Source organism: Amblyraja radiata, chromosome 19, assembly GCF_010909765.2.
Source record: "Amblyraja radiata isolate CabotCenter1 chromosome 19, sAmbRad1.1.pri, whole genome shotgun sequence".
Taxonomy (NCBI): domain Eukaryota; kingdom Metazoa; phylum Chordata; class Chondrichthyes; order Rajiformes; family Rajidae; genus Amblyraja; species Amblyraja radiata.
This window is the reverse complement of record NC_045974.1, coordinates 33407474-33423849: the sequence shown is the minus strand read 5'-3', so window position 1 is coordinate 33423849 and position 16376 is coordinate 33407474. Positions and strand designations below refer to the sequence as shown.

Here is a 16376-nt window from a genome sequence, read left to right as displayed (position 1 = left end):
TTCCTACACAAGTGAAGTGAGCCTGCTTCAGAATCCTGTTCGCTTCCGTTAAAATTTTACAGGTTTCAATCCTAATTTGCAGATTCCAATCACACTTTCTACAACTTTGCTGCTCAAACAGCCTCGGTGGTATCTCACGGGCAAGGACAAAAAAAACAAAAAGATACATTGTTCCTGCCCGCTTCAGTCGGAAGGTAGACGCAAAATGCTGGAGTAACTCAGCGGGACTGGCAGCATCTCTGGAGAGAAGGAATGGGTGACGATTCCGGCCGTGGTACTAAGACATCAGTATTGGGGGATTTGGGAATTAAAATGATGGAAGTGAGAAAGGTGGGAGGTAGGGGGCAACATATTGCCAGCCACTGTCGGACCCCCAAACACAATAGAGTCCCAGTCCTAGAGTCCACAGACACTGTCTGTGTCCCTCTGCCCTAAAAGGGTGAGAGTTATTTGACAAAACTTTTAAACGGATACATTTGTCAGTCATGAATCTCATGATACTTGAGTTAATGTTCACCTTCACAAAACTTGCTGAATGATTTCTTCTACAAAATAACATGACATATCATTCTTGACTGGTGTATGGTTTAAAATGGTGTAGGGACAATTTTTACAGTGGAACTGATTTGGGTGGCATTCTGGTGCCTGATTTCAGGCAGGTTAAGGAATGTGAATATGACCAGCATCTTAATACCCATCCAACATTTCCACATAGATTACAAACCAGGCTCATATCACTTTCTCCCATTTAGCATAACCTGATAATGTTGTTGTTAATGTTAATACCTTCAGAATTACATGTACTAAACAAAGCTAGGTTTTCTTCCTGCATTGCTTGTTTCTGAAATGCTGGGACGTCATGAGTAATACTCGACTGCAGACTAACTGCCCATAATATTCCCTGGCACATGTAATAAAAATGTAAAAGCACAATTAACTGATGTATTAACTACTTAACTGACAAGGGTTGCATGGTAGTGCAGCGGTAGAGTTGCTGCCTTACAGCACCAGGGATCTGGGTTCGATGCTGACTACGGGTGCTGTCTGTACGGAGTTTGTACGTTCTCCCTGTGACCGCGTGGGTTTTTCCCTGAGATCTTCAGTTTCCTCCCACATTTCAAAGACATACAGGTTTGTATGTTAATTGGCTTAGTATACGTGTAAATTGTCCCTGGTGTGCGTAAGATAGTGATAGTGTACGGCGATCACTGGTCAGTGCAGACTCAATGGGCCGAAGGGCCTGTTTCCCCACTAAACTAAACTAAACAAACTTACACAGGCAACACGCACACTGTAAATTCATCAGCAGTATCACAGAACAATAGGATATTGCCATTTAAATTAAATAACACTCACCAATTCACTTATCCAGGCATAGTAGCCTGGAGGACTTAAGCTCAACTGGACAATGCTGGCTATAAACAGAGCAATCAGAATCAGTGGAGAAAAGTATTTCCACATGTAATAGTAATATCGGAATGGAGTGAAGCCAAGCATATCATTCAAATCCTCCATGAACCTATGAAAGTGAAACACAGTTGTACATCATTAAATTACCTGTTTGCAAAGGCAGAGCCTGTTGATTGTGTAAATTTGATTTTGCATTTCAAATCGTAACAGAATTCTTCAAATACTTTTTGGGGTTGGCTTTGCTTATAAATTGGTGTGTTGAGATAAAGCTTTCTGACTTCAGTGAAGTTAGATACAATTTGAGCATGAATTATCTAACAGGATAGACACAAAATGCTGGAATAACTCAGCGGAACAGGCAGCATCTCTGAATAGGAATGGTTGACGTTTCGGGTCAAGACCCTTCTTCAGGAAGGAAGACGAGAGGGACTCGACGAGAAACGTGGTGTGAGGAAACATCACCTGCTCCTTCTATCCAGAGATGCTGCCTGTTCTGCTGAGTTACTCCAGCATTTTGTGTCTATCTTCGGTGTAAACCAGCATCTGCAGAACCTTCCTTCATCAATTATCTAGCGGATTTGTGCACAACTTCCAACAGCAGTCTTGAAGGTCCAATTGTCAGTGATACCAGGAATCTGCTTCCATAGAATGGAAGAGTAGAGGGAGCAACAATTAAATCATAAGTACAATCCATCAGGATACTTCTGCGGTATCACACTCCACTTGAATTAAAAGGGTTAAGAGATGCTGAATGCAAACAATGGATTGGGTCAGGTTACTGGCAGAAGTTGTAGTCAGCAGGAAGCCACCTGTTGACTTACTGCCCAAAGTCATCTAGATCCAAAAAGGGCAAGGCTCTGGCATAACACAATGTCCTCACACGAGCATGCCAGAACAGAGTCCCCTCAAGGAACATTTTGAAAAAGCGTTAGCGGCCGGTTAAACCATTGCGCCAAATTAAAGCGAATGTCAAACCTGTCAAAGGGCATGAAACATTTTGAATTTCCTTGACATTAACAAGAAATAAAAAAGTTTGCAAAACTATTAAAAGAGCATGATTCCATTATATTTTTATATATTATTAAGTTAAAACACTCACTAACGTGCACACAATTAAAAACATTTATTTAAATTAAGTTAAATTAATTACATGTGAATTATCTAGTACCTAACAAAGTTTGCCTAAGTCATTGCCCTTCAGTGAAATGGATGACCTTCATGTTCCTGTGCCAGCTAATCTGGCAAAGATTCAGTGCGCAATCTCCCAGTGTAACAGTGTATGAAGGATCTGCAGATGCTGGTTTAAACCGAAGATAGACACAAAGTGCTGGTGTAACTCAGCAGGACAGGCAGCATCTCTGGAGAGAAGGGAGGAACTGCAGATGCTGGTTTATACCAAACGTCACCTATTCCTTCTCTCCAGAGATGCTGCCTGTCCGGCTGAGTTACTTCAGCATTTTGTGTCTATCTCCCAGTATAACTGCAGGGAAATTGGGTTGCACCTCTGATCTCCGTGTGGAGTCAGTCCAAACTCAGAGAGTAGTCGGTAAAACTCTCGTGTCCAGTAAGTGTGGGATTTCCACATTAGTGATGGTGTCATAATCCTCCTGATAAGCTCCTCGGTGAATTACCGGCAGTTCAGTGTGGAACTGTCTGCACTTCCCAACAAGTTCTGGCCCATCTACTGAGAGTAACTGTTCCGATTCCCAATGAGATCACTCGACAGGGCTATATGAAGTTACAATGAAGACCTACTGTGGCCACAAAGGACAACTTGTGCCTGCGCTGATGAAAAGGTGTTGTGTAATGAGGGTAGAATGTAAATTACGAAGAAGGCAAATGTAAATTACGAAGAAGGCATAATCATAATTAGGCAGAACTAATATATTTTCAATCATTTTTGTTTCCTCTGTTACACATTTTACTATATGAAGTAAATTTGACGATCATAAGTTTGTGGATACGCACTTATCTGTGCCATAAACCCAAGCAACAGCGACATTCTCCAGGATAACCACAATCAGCAGCGGCAAGGTAGCAGAATAATCATCAAACATGGTCACAAAGTAGTTTCCAGAGCGTTGTACAAAGAGGAGGCCAATACAGAAAGCCAGGAGACAACAGCCAACTAAAGTAAAGAAAAATATATATTATGGACCTGACAGATGGCCAAAGTACATTGCAAATCAGCTACAAATAAGCTGACTGTAATCCTGTAATTGCTAGCAGAGTAAGCATGAAAAGGAGGCAGAATTTAAAAATCATCCGCCTTTTCCACACAGTGTTTGGAGAATAAAGGCACCAGTGTTTCTTGTCCAAAACCTTTCATGGCTCTACATTGAAAATAAAATTTATACATTGTCCGCTGTGAGAGTTTCAATACTTATTTCATTCACGTACGGGGATGGGGACAGGGAGCTCATTTGTTGGCCGATTTTGAACTCGAAGAACTGCCCCTCAAGTCAAAGCTAAACAATGGAATGCTCGAGCTTTAATATAATTCCCATGGAAGCTAGAACCACGGGATCAACAAAGGTATACTGCATAAGCGAACTTTCAGCTAACTCAGCTGTGACTCTTTGCAAATAACAAGACTTCTTGGAACAAGAGGAGGGAAAGATCCTGCTGGGTTTCCAATAATTTTTTTACGGTGTTGTTCGTCGTCAATAGACAGCACGTTTAGCTGAGTGAGACAATGGTACTTGTGAGGTTCCATCAGGGCACTGATCAGTCTTGTGGTGCTCAGCCCCAGACTGTGAACCGTGGGCCTTGAATAAAACATAAGGAGCTGAACCAAGCGCATTGTGCAAACTGGAGCCTGGAGTCTGCTTTAGATGCAGTCTAGAGTCAGATAGGAGGTCCTGGCACGATCCATTCACAACATGCTTTCATCAGATAATCCCATGTACTCCAGTCTTTCTAATCAAAGGAGCAATGGACCAATATCTTACTTTTCCACATAGATGTGATGGTACATCACATTGTTGTACAGGTCAACTTGAAATCCCCTCCCCCCCCCCCACCCTCCAATGTGCCTGTGCGGGTGAGGTGGCCGATCTTGACCTCAGCACGAATTCCGCGGCTGACTGGTGGGACAAATTTGCCCCCACCCCGTAGCCAGGACTCTGGAACTCCAGCCTGGCCAGAGCCGGTAGATCCGTCCCCATAGCCGACTTCCGAGGTCGGCTTTGTATGCCGGTATCTCGGCTCCTCAGCAGCCTAGGCAGACCAATCTAGTACTGTTAGATTTCTCTTGGAGGCTGTGACCTCTGTTGGTCTGCAAAGCATATAATCCAGCAAGGCTCATAAACAAAGGGTGCAGAAAACCAGTGGTGGACCAGTACCTCCAATTGACTATACACAGTCCCATTACAAATCCAAACATGTTCATTTACATTCAATTTTATCTAAGCTGAATTTTCAATATACCAGCGATATTCATCCAAGATTATATTTGATTCTAATAACAAAACTGGAAGGATTACCTCGTGACCATGCTACTTACTGGTCAGAATTTCTTTGCGCACTTTGAATGTATCCACGAGTGGTGTGAGTATGCCTTCAATGGTACCAAACATGCTGCCCAAGCCTAGATTCACCAACATAAGGAAGAACATCACTGACCAAAAAGGAGATGCGGGGAAATGAGTCATGGCCTCTGTGAAGGCAATAAAGGCTAGGCCAGTTCCTTGTGCAGCCTGCAAAACACAGATAAAAAACACAAATATTAAGAAGGAGACATTATGATCAAGTGGTTAGTGAAATCCCCTTGGTGGTAACAAAATCATACACTTTGAATGTTCCTCCAAGACACACACAGACTGCTGCTTGGACATCTAAATTATAAAAGGTTGACCGGGTACAAAGCATTTCTGCGATTTCCATGTTTATTGTCTATATTAAGCTATGATATAATGCAGTTAGGTGTAGGTAACTTTGATTGAATGAGATTCTGGACGATGATAATATTCCCATTTTTATCCCATCGTTATGCTACCATTACACTTCATCCGTCCATGGCCAGATCTAGTTTACGTTTTCACTGATATCAAATTGAGTGAATCAAGGCTTTATCTCAAATTCCTTTCTCTGCCCAGAATGTGATCTTCCCTCCATCCCCTCAACCCCCCATCCCACAGTCAGAACTATACCAGCACTCAATCCTTACTCTGTTTTATTCCATTTTATTGGGAACTGACCTGGTTAAGTTCATCCTCCAGTTGGCATGAATCCAAGCCTAATTTGAGAAACTCTTCTTCTTTCACTTCCTTTATAATGTTGTACATCTGATGGTAGTCGGTCGCTGAAACATCTGACAGATTAATATGGTGAGGAATGAGATCGTGACTGATTACTTCTGCCTTTAGCATATCCAGGATCCTGTCTGCATTCCTAGGATGTAACCAACAGAGCCGAATCAGCATGAGTAAGAACACTCATACCTGGCCAAAACAAGGTCAAGGATATACAGTAGAGAGTCAGCACCCACCTAGCAATGCATTTTTCATTTATTATATTTGCTTTGAAGCCCAAGACGGCAAATACAACGAGTGTTGCTAAGATAGATGTGAAGAAATTGATTAAGGACACGAGGACTGCATCGAAATGGCAGTTGTTGTTCCGTTTGTTGTAGCTGGAGAAAGCAATCACGCCGCCGAATCCTAAGCCGAGAGCAAAGAACACTTGGGTTGCTGCTCCTCTCCAGACCTGAGGGTCCAACATGATCTCCAGCTGTGAAGTGTGAGAAGAATGTGTGAGTAGTTGATGGCTTCTGTTCAGTCATCGCTGCAAATGGCTTGTATCTAAAGTAATAAATCTGACGATAAAAAGCTAGCTTTAAATGAAAGCAAGCATCACTCTGCACTGTGAAAATATTATTAATAAAAGAAGTAGATCTCTCCAGATATTTGCTGTTTCAGTATGTGTTGAATGGACCTTCTTCCTGTCAGCTTTGGAAATGATTATTGCTGCTGCACACTCTAGAGATATGATTGATTGAAAGGTACAGCATGGCAACAGGCCCTTCAGCCCATCGAGTCCACACCGACTATCATTCTATGATATATGACACTTGCATCCACTCCTAGGGACAATTTTACTGAAGCCAATTAACCTGCAAACCCGCAAGTGTTTGGGATGCGAGTGGAACCCGGGGCATCTGGAGGAAAGCCACAGAGAGAAACCACTGGGAGAACATGCAAACTCCACACAGACAGCACCCAAGGCCAGGTCTGGTCTCTGGCGCTGTGGGACAGCGGCTCTACCAGCTGCACCACTGTGCCGCAGCAATGCAGCTACTGACGCACTTTCAAACGTGAGCTTAATATTTCTCTCCACTAACTGAACTTAGCAGCTTCCCACACAAGGGATAATGAAAGTGATTCCTGTGGGTTCCTTGCAGTTTACTATTGCATATTGCAGTAGCCACATTTACCATTTGTGTGGCTTCTCTAGGAGTAGGAAGGGGTATTACAGAAAAGCGATAATGGTTCCGCATTCAATGGGAGGGAAATGTACACAACATAGCTCTCATCCTGGCGGCCACCTTTGTGTGTGGCTACATTAGACTGTGCATTGAGCTGGACTACCCTGAAACCGTGCCACTAGGTGCTAGGCTTCCACCTGTCTTTGATGTTGTGAAGGATGGGTGCTGCACAATATTCTGTCCAACACTGCCGAACCACTTGTCATTCATTAAAAAGTCACTGCAGAAAAACACATCTGATCACCAGACGTTTGGACAGTGGACAGCACCGGCAAGCCCAGCGGCAATTGGTCATAATGGTTTCCTGAGCAGGTGTTTCTCTTAATGGCAGCTAATCATACTATACCTCTTATTCGGAACTAATAATTCTATACCTTGCATTAGTAGCCAATTATGCTAAGCCTCGTATTGGTAGCTAATAATTGTGTACCTCTTAATAGTAGCTAATCATATTATGCTGCTTATTAGTAGCTAATAATTTTATATATCTTTTAATTGTGAAACCATTCATGCTCTCAATCACATTACCATGACCTGTGCAATATTGCTTTTTCCACTGATCTTTTATGCTTCCTCAGAATACAAACTAGCGTCTATAATGTTATACATGCATGTATTTATACATTTCTGCATGTTATTAGATTTATATTGATTGATGCATAAAACAGTGCAGATACTTTTCCAAGGAATATGAAGCATGCTTGCAATTTTCTGCTTGTATTTACAATTATTAATACATATAGTCTGAAAAAAAAAAACACTCCAAAATAAGCTGATATCTAACATTGACTGTATAGGGAGATCTTCCCAGATTTACAATGTAACAGGATTAGCTTGTCACTGACAATTGTACCTAAACCACTAGATGCTGGGCAATAGAACAATCAAAAGTAGACACAAAATGCTGGAGTAACTCAGCAGGGCAGGCAGCATCTCTGAATAGAAGGAATGGGTAAAGTCTCGGGTTGAGACCCTTCTACAGACTTCTCGATCCGAAACGTCATCCATTCCTTCTATCCAGAGATGCTGCCTGTCCCGTTGAGTTACTCCAGCATTTTGAGTCTATCTTCGGTTTAAACCAGCATCTGCAGTTCCTTCCTACATGAGCAATCAAAAGTGTTTAACTATAGGTTCACCACTAGGTGGTGCCAACATCCATAATGCAGACGGTACACAAAATTGCTGGGGAAACTCAGCGGGTGCAGCAGCATCTATGAAGCGAAGGAAATAGGCGACGTTTCGGGCCGAAACCCTTCTTCAGACTGCATAATGCAGACTGTTGGGCACGTCAGAAATGAGAGAGAATGGTCCAAAAACTAAAAAAATTACATTCTACTTAACTTGGCCTTTACAAGCTGTGACCCTCCATGCAATCTGCATGTTAGTGATAAGATGCAGCAGAACGTACCTTAGGGGTAAACATGTAACGGATGCCATCCCAAGAACCTTTCAGAAGAAGCCCTCGAACCAGAAAGCAGATAAGCACAACGTAGGGAAACAGAGAGCTAAAATACATCACCTGGAAGAAAATATATGAAAAGATGTTATTACAGCAAAGCATAAAGATGTAGAGACCAATGGATTGATAGTTGAATAAAGTCTGTCTGACTTTGAACACACACAGTAATGGGCCTGTTCAGAGATGCTGTCTGAACGGCTGAGTTTATATGTGTCTTATATGTGTACAGCTTTTTGTCTCTATCTCCAGTTTAAACCAGCATCTGTAGTTCATTCCTACACAGTGTTAAATGAGAGTTTGGCACAAGGAATGGAAGTGATGGTGCACCAGCAAACATGTACCCATGAATGGATGCAGGAGAAATTCAAATTCCAAGGGAAGAGCTAATGTTAGGGAGACATTGTAAAGCAAAAACCCACAAATGCTGGAAATCTGAAATCATAACAGAAAATGCGGAGAAAATTCAGCAGGTCAGGCAGAATCTGTAGCGACATTGTTGATGTTTCATGTCAATGATTCTTCATCAGAAGAGTTAGGGGAGACATGTCTTGACTATAAATAGAAGATAAAAAGATAGGAACAGATCATACAATTACTTGTTCTGATAATTCAAGACCAAATATTATTCGGAACCTTTTTGAAGAGAAGGCAAATAACCAAAATAATCTTCTTAACCACAGAGCACTGGAGCCAATTCAACGTGAATTAAATCAACCTATTTTCATAGCCTTATTAAACATAAAAAAATGAATCATTAGTATAGCTCCAGCTCACTAGGAACACAAGATGGGCTGGTTATAATATATTAAAATATGAGCTCGTAGACTCAAAATGCTACAGTAACTCAGCGGGACGGGCAGCATCTCTGGAGAGAAGGAATGGGTGACGTTAAGGGTTCTGAAGAAGGGTTTCAACCCAAAACTTCACCCATTCCTTTTCTCCAGAGATGCTGCCTGTCCCGCTGAGTTACTCCAGTGTTTTGTGTCTATCTTCGGTGTAAACCAGCCCCCGCAGTTCATTCCTACACTAAAAAAATTAGCTATGTCCTTTCACCAAGGTATATTGATGTTTTAACAAATTCAACAGTGCAAGACTAATAATTTGGATGTTACATTGTAATTTTCAGTCCCAAACTGAAACAGGGTTCACTTTTGCATAGTAACAGGAGCAATCACATCACTTTCCATAAATGTCCCTCCTCAAATGCAAGTCTGAAGACCTGCTGGGAGATCTCGTTGGTTCAGCAATCCTATCAATATCATTAAAAGTAAATGCAGTGCTCATGCATCTCGTTGATGCCTATAATGTGAGTCTGAAGAAGTGTCCCTGAGATATTGCCTGACCCACTGAGTTACTCCAGCACTTTGTGCCCTCTAATAGACCACTGCAGGGCTCATGCAAAACTAAATTTGCCTATGTTTTGATGCCATCTGAGAGGTTTGAAGGCATCAGAGCACTGGGAAATGTTGGTTTTGCACGAGCCATCAAAGATTCATTGGCATTGATGAGATGTGCTCAGAAGTTCAGCCAGAAATGTCACTTCTGTGTCAGAGATGTGATATCATAGCTGCCTTCTGAATACAGTATGGTGGAGAAGCGGTAGAGTTGCTGCCTTACAGCGCTTTAAGCGCCAGAGACCCAGGTTCGACCCCGACTACATGTGCTGTCTGTGCAGAGTTTGTACGTTCTCCCCATGACCTCATAGGGCTTTCTCCGAGATCTTTGGTTTACTCCCACGCTCCAAAGACGCACAGGTTTGTAGGTAAATTGGCTTGGTATAAGTGTAAATTGTCCCTAGTGTGTGTAGGATAGTGTGAATGTGCGGGGATCGCTGGTCGATGCGGACTCAGTGGGCCGAAGGGTCTGTTTCTGCTCAGTATCTAAACAAAACTAAACTAAACTAAACTATTCTGCTGCAATTTGATTCAATTTATATCACTGGAATCAAATTTAAGAGAGGAATACATAAAATTATTATATTGCAAGATCGGCAGAATGAACAGAGAGGTTCTTTTTAGCTTTATGTAAATGAAAATATGCCTTCTAAACTCGTATATAATACAATAATTTACTAATGTTTCTACAATAGGTTCTGCAGGTGCAAGTAATGCTCAGAAAGATGTATAGACCATTGATATCAGCAATAATAAAGAAAAATGGAGCCGTGAATACATTTCCCCAAATGTAATAGTCTTTGTACTGCTGAAGCGAATAAGCGTAAAAATACCACAAATTGAACAATCTTTCTTCAGCTGCCATGTTGACATATACCAAATAGGTGATTTGTGTTTGTGCCGAGATAACTTGTCCTGCAAAGATTTTATCAGAAAATGGACCATAACAGAGAATACTTGTCTCACAACTTCAGGGATGGAATTCTTCTTGTTATCTTAATTTTATTCTGACCTATCAATTATAAACTTAAAGTGCCAACATCAAATATTGGTTCAATGGTTCAATAGCACTTGGCTGTATCAGCTTGCGTGTAAATTTATTTTGTTTGAGATGGCACATTCTGCCAAAGAGTGTGTCGGCAGTGGACCAAGGCCGTGTTTACAGGGCAGCATAGTTGGCACAAGTCTTGTCCCACTGTCATCACCCTGTGTCCTTCTCCCTTCATTCGCCACTCAACCCATCCCCCTTCTCCTCCTGTTGCATAACTGTTGATCAGCCCTGAACCCAGATCATTATGAAGTTGTGTAGAACATGGAGAATCACAGGTAAATCTTTGGACCCGAGATGTTTAAAACTTTAACGCTCCTCTGACGATGTCTCGACGGCCCGGTTTATCAGGCTGCAGATGACAGCTTGGCCATTTTGTACACATGCTGCACCATTCCGTGTGAGGGTCGGGCTGCAGTCATGAGCTCGGTGGTAGGAGGAAAACCCAAGTCACCTGCTGACTTGACCCAGTGGCTCAGTTAAGAAATGAACCTTAAAGTGGTGCAGAATAAACATATCATGAGAGGCCACTGTGAGCTCCTGGGAATGGTTGCACCCCAGCTGCACATTCCGCAAAATCAATAACCCCACTCTCACCATCGACGGCACCACTGTCTCCCCATCTCCCCAGGCCCGCAACCTTGGCGTGATCTTTGATTCCACCTTCTCCCTTGAGCCTCACATCCGCCATGTCATTAAAACCTCCTTCTTTCATCTCCGCAACATCGCCAAACTCAGACTCTCTCTCTCACACCTCCCGCTGCTGAAAGACTCATCCATGCCTTCATCTCCTCCCGACTGGACTATTGCAACTCACTTCTCCTTGGTATCAGCTCCACTTACAACAACCGACTCCAACTGGTCCAGAACGCAGCCGCCCGACTCATCACCCACACCAAATCCTGGCATCACATCACTCCAGTCCTCAAACAACTTCACTGGCTTCCCATCTCCCACCGGATCACCTACAAAATCCTTATCCTCACCTACAAAGCCCTCCACCATCTGCCCCCCCCCCCCATATCTCACTGACCTCATCTCCCCCTACCAACCCTCACGGTCCCTCAGATCCACATCAGCCGGTCTCCTCTCCATCCACAAGTCCAACCTCCGCAGTTTTGGGGACAGAGCCTTCTCCAGGGCAGCTCCCAGGCTCTGGAACTCCCTCCCCCAACTGATCCGCAATTCCGTGTCCTGCCTCAAGACCCATCTCTTCACCTCTGCCTATCCTTAGCCCCACATCCCCCTCCCTTTTCATCTGTGCATTAATTGCCTCATATTGTGTTTTAAATTGAATTCTGTCTTTACTTTGTGTACTAGTCATGTCTCTACTATTTATTTCATTCCCCTTACATGTTTTTCCTCTACCTGCTAAATTTTTGTAAGGTGTCCTTGAGACTCTTGAAAGGCGCCCATAAATAAAATGTATTATTATTATTATTATTCAAAAACTTAACGTCTTGCCACTACAATACACCACTCACCTCATATCTATCCCCTCAAATTTAAATGAGTGCTCATAATGACACCTTGTCCATATAGGTAAACTGCAGGTGCAGTGGAGATTGAGGGCTGTTATGCTCTCCCAACAACTTTTCCAGTAGTTGTGCTGGCACTGTGAGATATTACAGATATTCCTTGCTCCAGAAAGTGCAAGAAGACTACAGGCTAATGGCTACCATGGCTTTCAGAATGATGGGCAACTTGGCTCTTGGCCTCATCACCAGCAGTGACTTTAGCTGCAGTTAGCTGTTCAAACTTCCTCATTGAAGCTGAGCCATTGAAGTGCACATTGAGACATAGTCCCCAAAACATCCCGGATGGCCAGTATCTCCTTGCTGAAGGCCTTCTTTCCCCTACTGCCCTCCAGCTTTGCAGTGCTCATCATTGCACCCTCCTCAGTTACCTTAAAGGAGTTTCACTGATGTCTTAAATCATGAGCGCTTTTCTGAAGATCTTTCACCTTTTCACAAAAAAGGGTCGTGGGTGAGTGGAACGAGCTGTTGGAGGAGGTAGTTGACGCAGGTGCTATCGTAATGTTTAAGAAACATTTAGACAGGTACATGGATAGGGCAGATTTAGAGGAATATGGGCCAAACGTAAGCAGCTGGAACTAGTGTAGATGGGACATGTTGGTTGGTGTGGGCAAGTTTGGCTATAGGGCCTGTTTCTACGCTGTATGACTATCTGAAGTGAGAACACATATTCCTCCCTCAAGACTCCTTATGGATAATACAAACTCTAGCGTGATATGTAAACTAAACTACAACTGATTGAGGATCCCTTTAAATAGGGGAGGGTTCTTTCTGTTCCTATACACTGATCCTCTGTACACATGGCGTTAACTGCAAAATTGAAATCTTATTTGACAGCATTGGCATTAAATTAGCATTGCACGCTGCTTGACATCATGATCTGCCTAATCTACTACTCGCACCTGGTTTGCAACAGTGTCACACGTGTTGGCTCTGTTCCTAAAATGGCAAATGCTATGATTTGAATTAAAAAAGTGCACAAGTGCAACATATGGCAAACAGATGCAGCCAAACAACAGGTGATATGCAGCAGAATTTTAAAGCTACTGACCTATAACAAACGTAGATGCTTAGGAAGCACATCTGGGCATTCTCTTGGCATGAGGAGTACGTGTGGCATGGTCAGTCAGATGGTTAACTGCAATGATTGCCATGCCGCGTACCAGTCACGGATTTCTACTGTGCATTCAAATAAATCTTCATCCAGACGTTAATGAAAGCATAACCCAAATCGCAAGTGCAGCCAGGAATTATAAAAGCTGTGCACAAAAGTGCAAAGCTGTAGGTTATAATCAAAATTCCAACATGAATTGTATCTTTAGTTTAGTTTAGAGATACAGCATTTTTAGTTTAGAGATACAGCTATCAAACAGGCCCTTTGGCCCACTGAGTAAATGCTGAAATCGATCACCCGTACAATACTTCTACCTTATCCCACTTTCGCATCCTACACACTAGAGGATATTTACAGGAGCCAATTAACCTATAAACCTGTGCGTATTTGGATTGTGGGAGAAACCAGAGCACCCGGCCAAAACCCGATCACGGGGAGAACGTACAAACTCCACACAGGCAGCACCTGTAGTCAATATCGAACCCAGGTCTCTGGTGCTATGAGGCAGCAGCTCTGCCTCTGCTCCACTGTAAATATATGGAAATGGAATGAAATTGGCCAACTGTTGTGCAAAATTTGGTGTGGAGGTGGTGGCAAGGCAGCAGATTGAAAAATATCATGAAGCAAAATTATTTTCTTTTGAAATTATTAATTAAGAAGCTTTCATTTAATTATCCAAAATCATACACTCTTCTGTTTGTAGATGAACTTAAGTTGCAGGATTATAATGAGCATGACTGGTGTGGATCATGTATATCGGCCAGATGGCACATTATTAAAATTCTGTGTTCTGCGCAGCTAGTGATCGCTCAACGATGCTTCTGAGCCAACCTCATTTACATCTAGCCTGCTTCACTGTGGGTGCTTTCACAGACGGATGGCTGAGGGACTTCTTTGCTACTAATGGCAACTAATGGCTACAATCAGGACTTGTGCTTTCCAGGGGCAAAAAGCTGACCTAACTCCAGAGAACAAAAGGTTAGGAACTGCTATGGTAATAAATATTTAGCCTTCACCTAAAGATTCTGTTATTAGTTACATTAATTTATGGGAAATAAAAGGTGTTAAGTTTTTTTCCCAAAAAATTCCTCATTTAAACTATATTTTAAACTGTCTTAATTTAGCAGAGCAGTGATTTTATCTCCGTTAAAATAACCTTCCCGCAAACATGTGTTCGATATTGATATTGAGAAATATTTTTTGATACTATAGATTTCAACCATTTATGGTATAAATAATCTTAGGTTTTTTTTTTCAAAAAGGCAGCATTCTTAAGACAGCAAACAGTCTGTCAATGACAATACTAAAGATCTGAATTGTGATGATGTACATTTCTGCAAAATCTATATTTCCCAATCTTAGAAACATCTATTAAGCACTCAATGTGTTTGTTATTATTGCTGGTGATATACATTTGGGAATTATTCCTGATAATTTCTGCAAAGACCATATGCCTTGTGTGTTGTCTGGAACATAGAACATAGGCCCACAATATTTGAGCCAAATATATTGCCAAGTTAAACTGATCACATCTGCCTGTACATGATCCATATCCCTCTATTCTCTGCACTTCCATGTTAAACACCACTATCATATCTGCCTCCAACACTACCCCTTGCAATGCATTCCTGACCCCCACTACTCTCTGTATAAAAGACTTGCCCCTCACATCTCCATTAAACTTACCCTCTGATTTTATAACTATGCCCTCTAGTGTTTCCACCCTGGGAAAAAGATTCTGACTGCTATCCTATCTTAGCCTCTCATATTTGTATATAGGTTATATAGGTTAAATATCTATGTTCAGGTTGTCTCCTTTGTCATGACTTTTATGTCTCTCAGCCAAGTTGCCTCTTCCCTTTGGCTAATTGTCCATTGCTTTTGGTAGTCATCCATCAAGTTGCACAAAGCTGCCCTTCTGAACAACATTTTCTAGCCAACCGCATTTGAGAAAAAATGTATCTGAAACATTGCGTGTGGCAGTTTGTTGCTCTGTAGCATCCTTGTTCATTAAACAAACTGAATAAAACAAACATTCCCACTGTCTCTCTTCATGAACTCCATGAATCTTCAATTACAATCCATTCCGCTATATTTTACTGTCTCCATATAATTGCCCGATGTTCAAAGTTCGGGGAAGCCAACATCAACAGACCAAAAACATGTTGATAGGAAGGACCATAATCCACATGAGCTACCTCATAGTTCAAAACATGCTTCTTCACGTAACACAAATTGAATCAGACACACAGCCCTGTAGATGAGGGGATTCTGTCTTTATCTCTTAATTTGGGCAATCTTTTGGCAGAATATAACCTTAGTCTTTCCTAAAAGTTTGTAATTTTCCTCTCATGTTTACCATTCAGGTGATGGAAGTGAAAAAATGCCCAATGTCTTCATTACCAATGAAGAAAGAGAGAGTTAAAGGTACACTGGCTGACATTGTTGTGGAAGGAAAGTCAGGTTCTCTGCTTGTCTCATAGATCTGGCAGGACAACCAATTCCCCATGGTTGTACAGTGGCACTTAGACAGAAATGGAGTAAACGTGAACTGCTTACGGGCAGCCTGCAATTTGGAAAGTTCGGAAATCTGCCAGGGCAAATACTCAGCAAGGGGGTTACAGCAGGACCTACAAAGAAGTGGTTAGAGTCAAGTAGAGCAGCAGATTTTAAATGTGACAGTTTTCATAAGCAGTGAGTACCTGGACGCGTGGAAGCCCTTAAGGCTCAGAATTCTAATCATTTAAACAATTTCTTTCAGGTTTTTAGTTTGGTTTGGAGATACAGAATGGAAACAGGCTCTTCGGCCCACTGAGTCCATGCCACCCAGCAATCCCTGTACACTAGCACTATCCTACACACTAGGGACAATTTACAATCTTTACCGAAGGCAATTAACCTACAAACTTGGAGAGTGGGAAAAAACCGGAG

At 42.2% G+C, this 16376-nt stretch overlaps 1 protein-coding gene across 1 annotated transcript in view; it reads right to left on the bottom strand.

Moving 5' to 3' along the window:
• Positions 1-16376, bottom strand: part of slc6a15 (solute carrier family 6 member 15) — a 38804-nt gene that overhangs the window by 3306 nt on the left and 19122 nt on the right. The window contains exons 6-11 of the mRNA XM_033038200.1: positions 8304-8414; positions 5900-6141; positions 5610-5802; positions 4916-5108; positions 3379-3538; positions 1357-1519 (exon numbers count right to left, since the gene is read on the bottom strand). Coding sequence (XP_032894091.1) covers positions 1357-1519; positions 3379-3538; positions 4916-5108; positions 5610-5802; positions 5900-6141; positions 8304-8414 — 1062 coding nt within the window. The remainder of the gene's footprint in view (positions 1-1356; positions 1520-3378; positions 3539-4915; positions 5109-5609; positions 5803-5899; positions 6142-8303; positions 8415-16376) is intronic.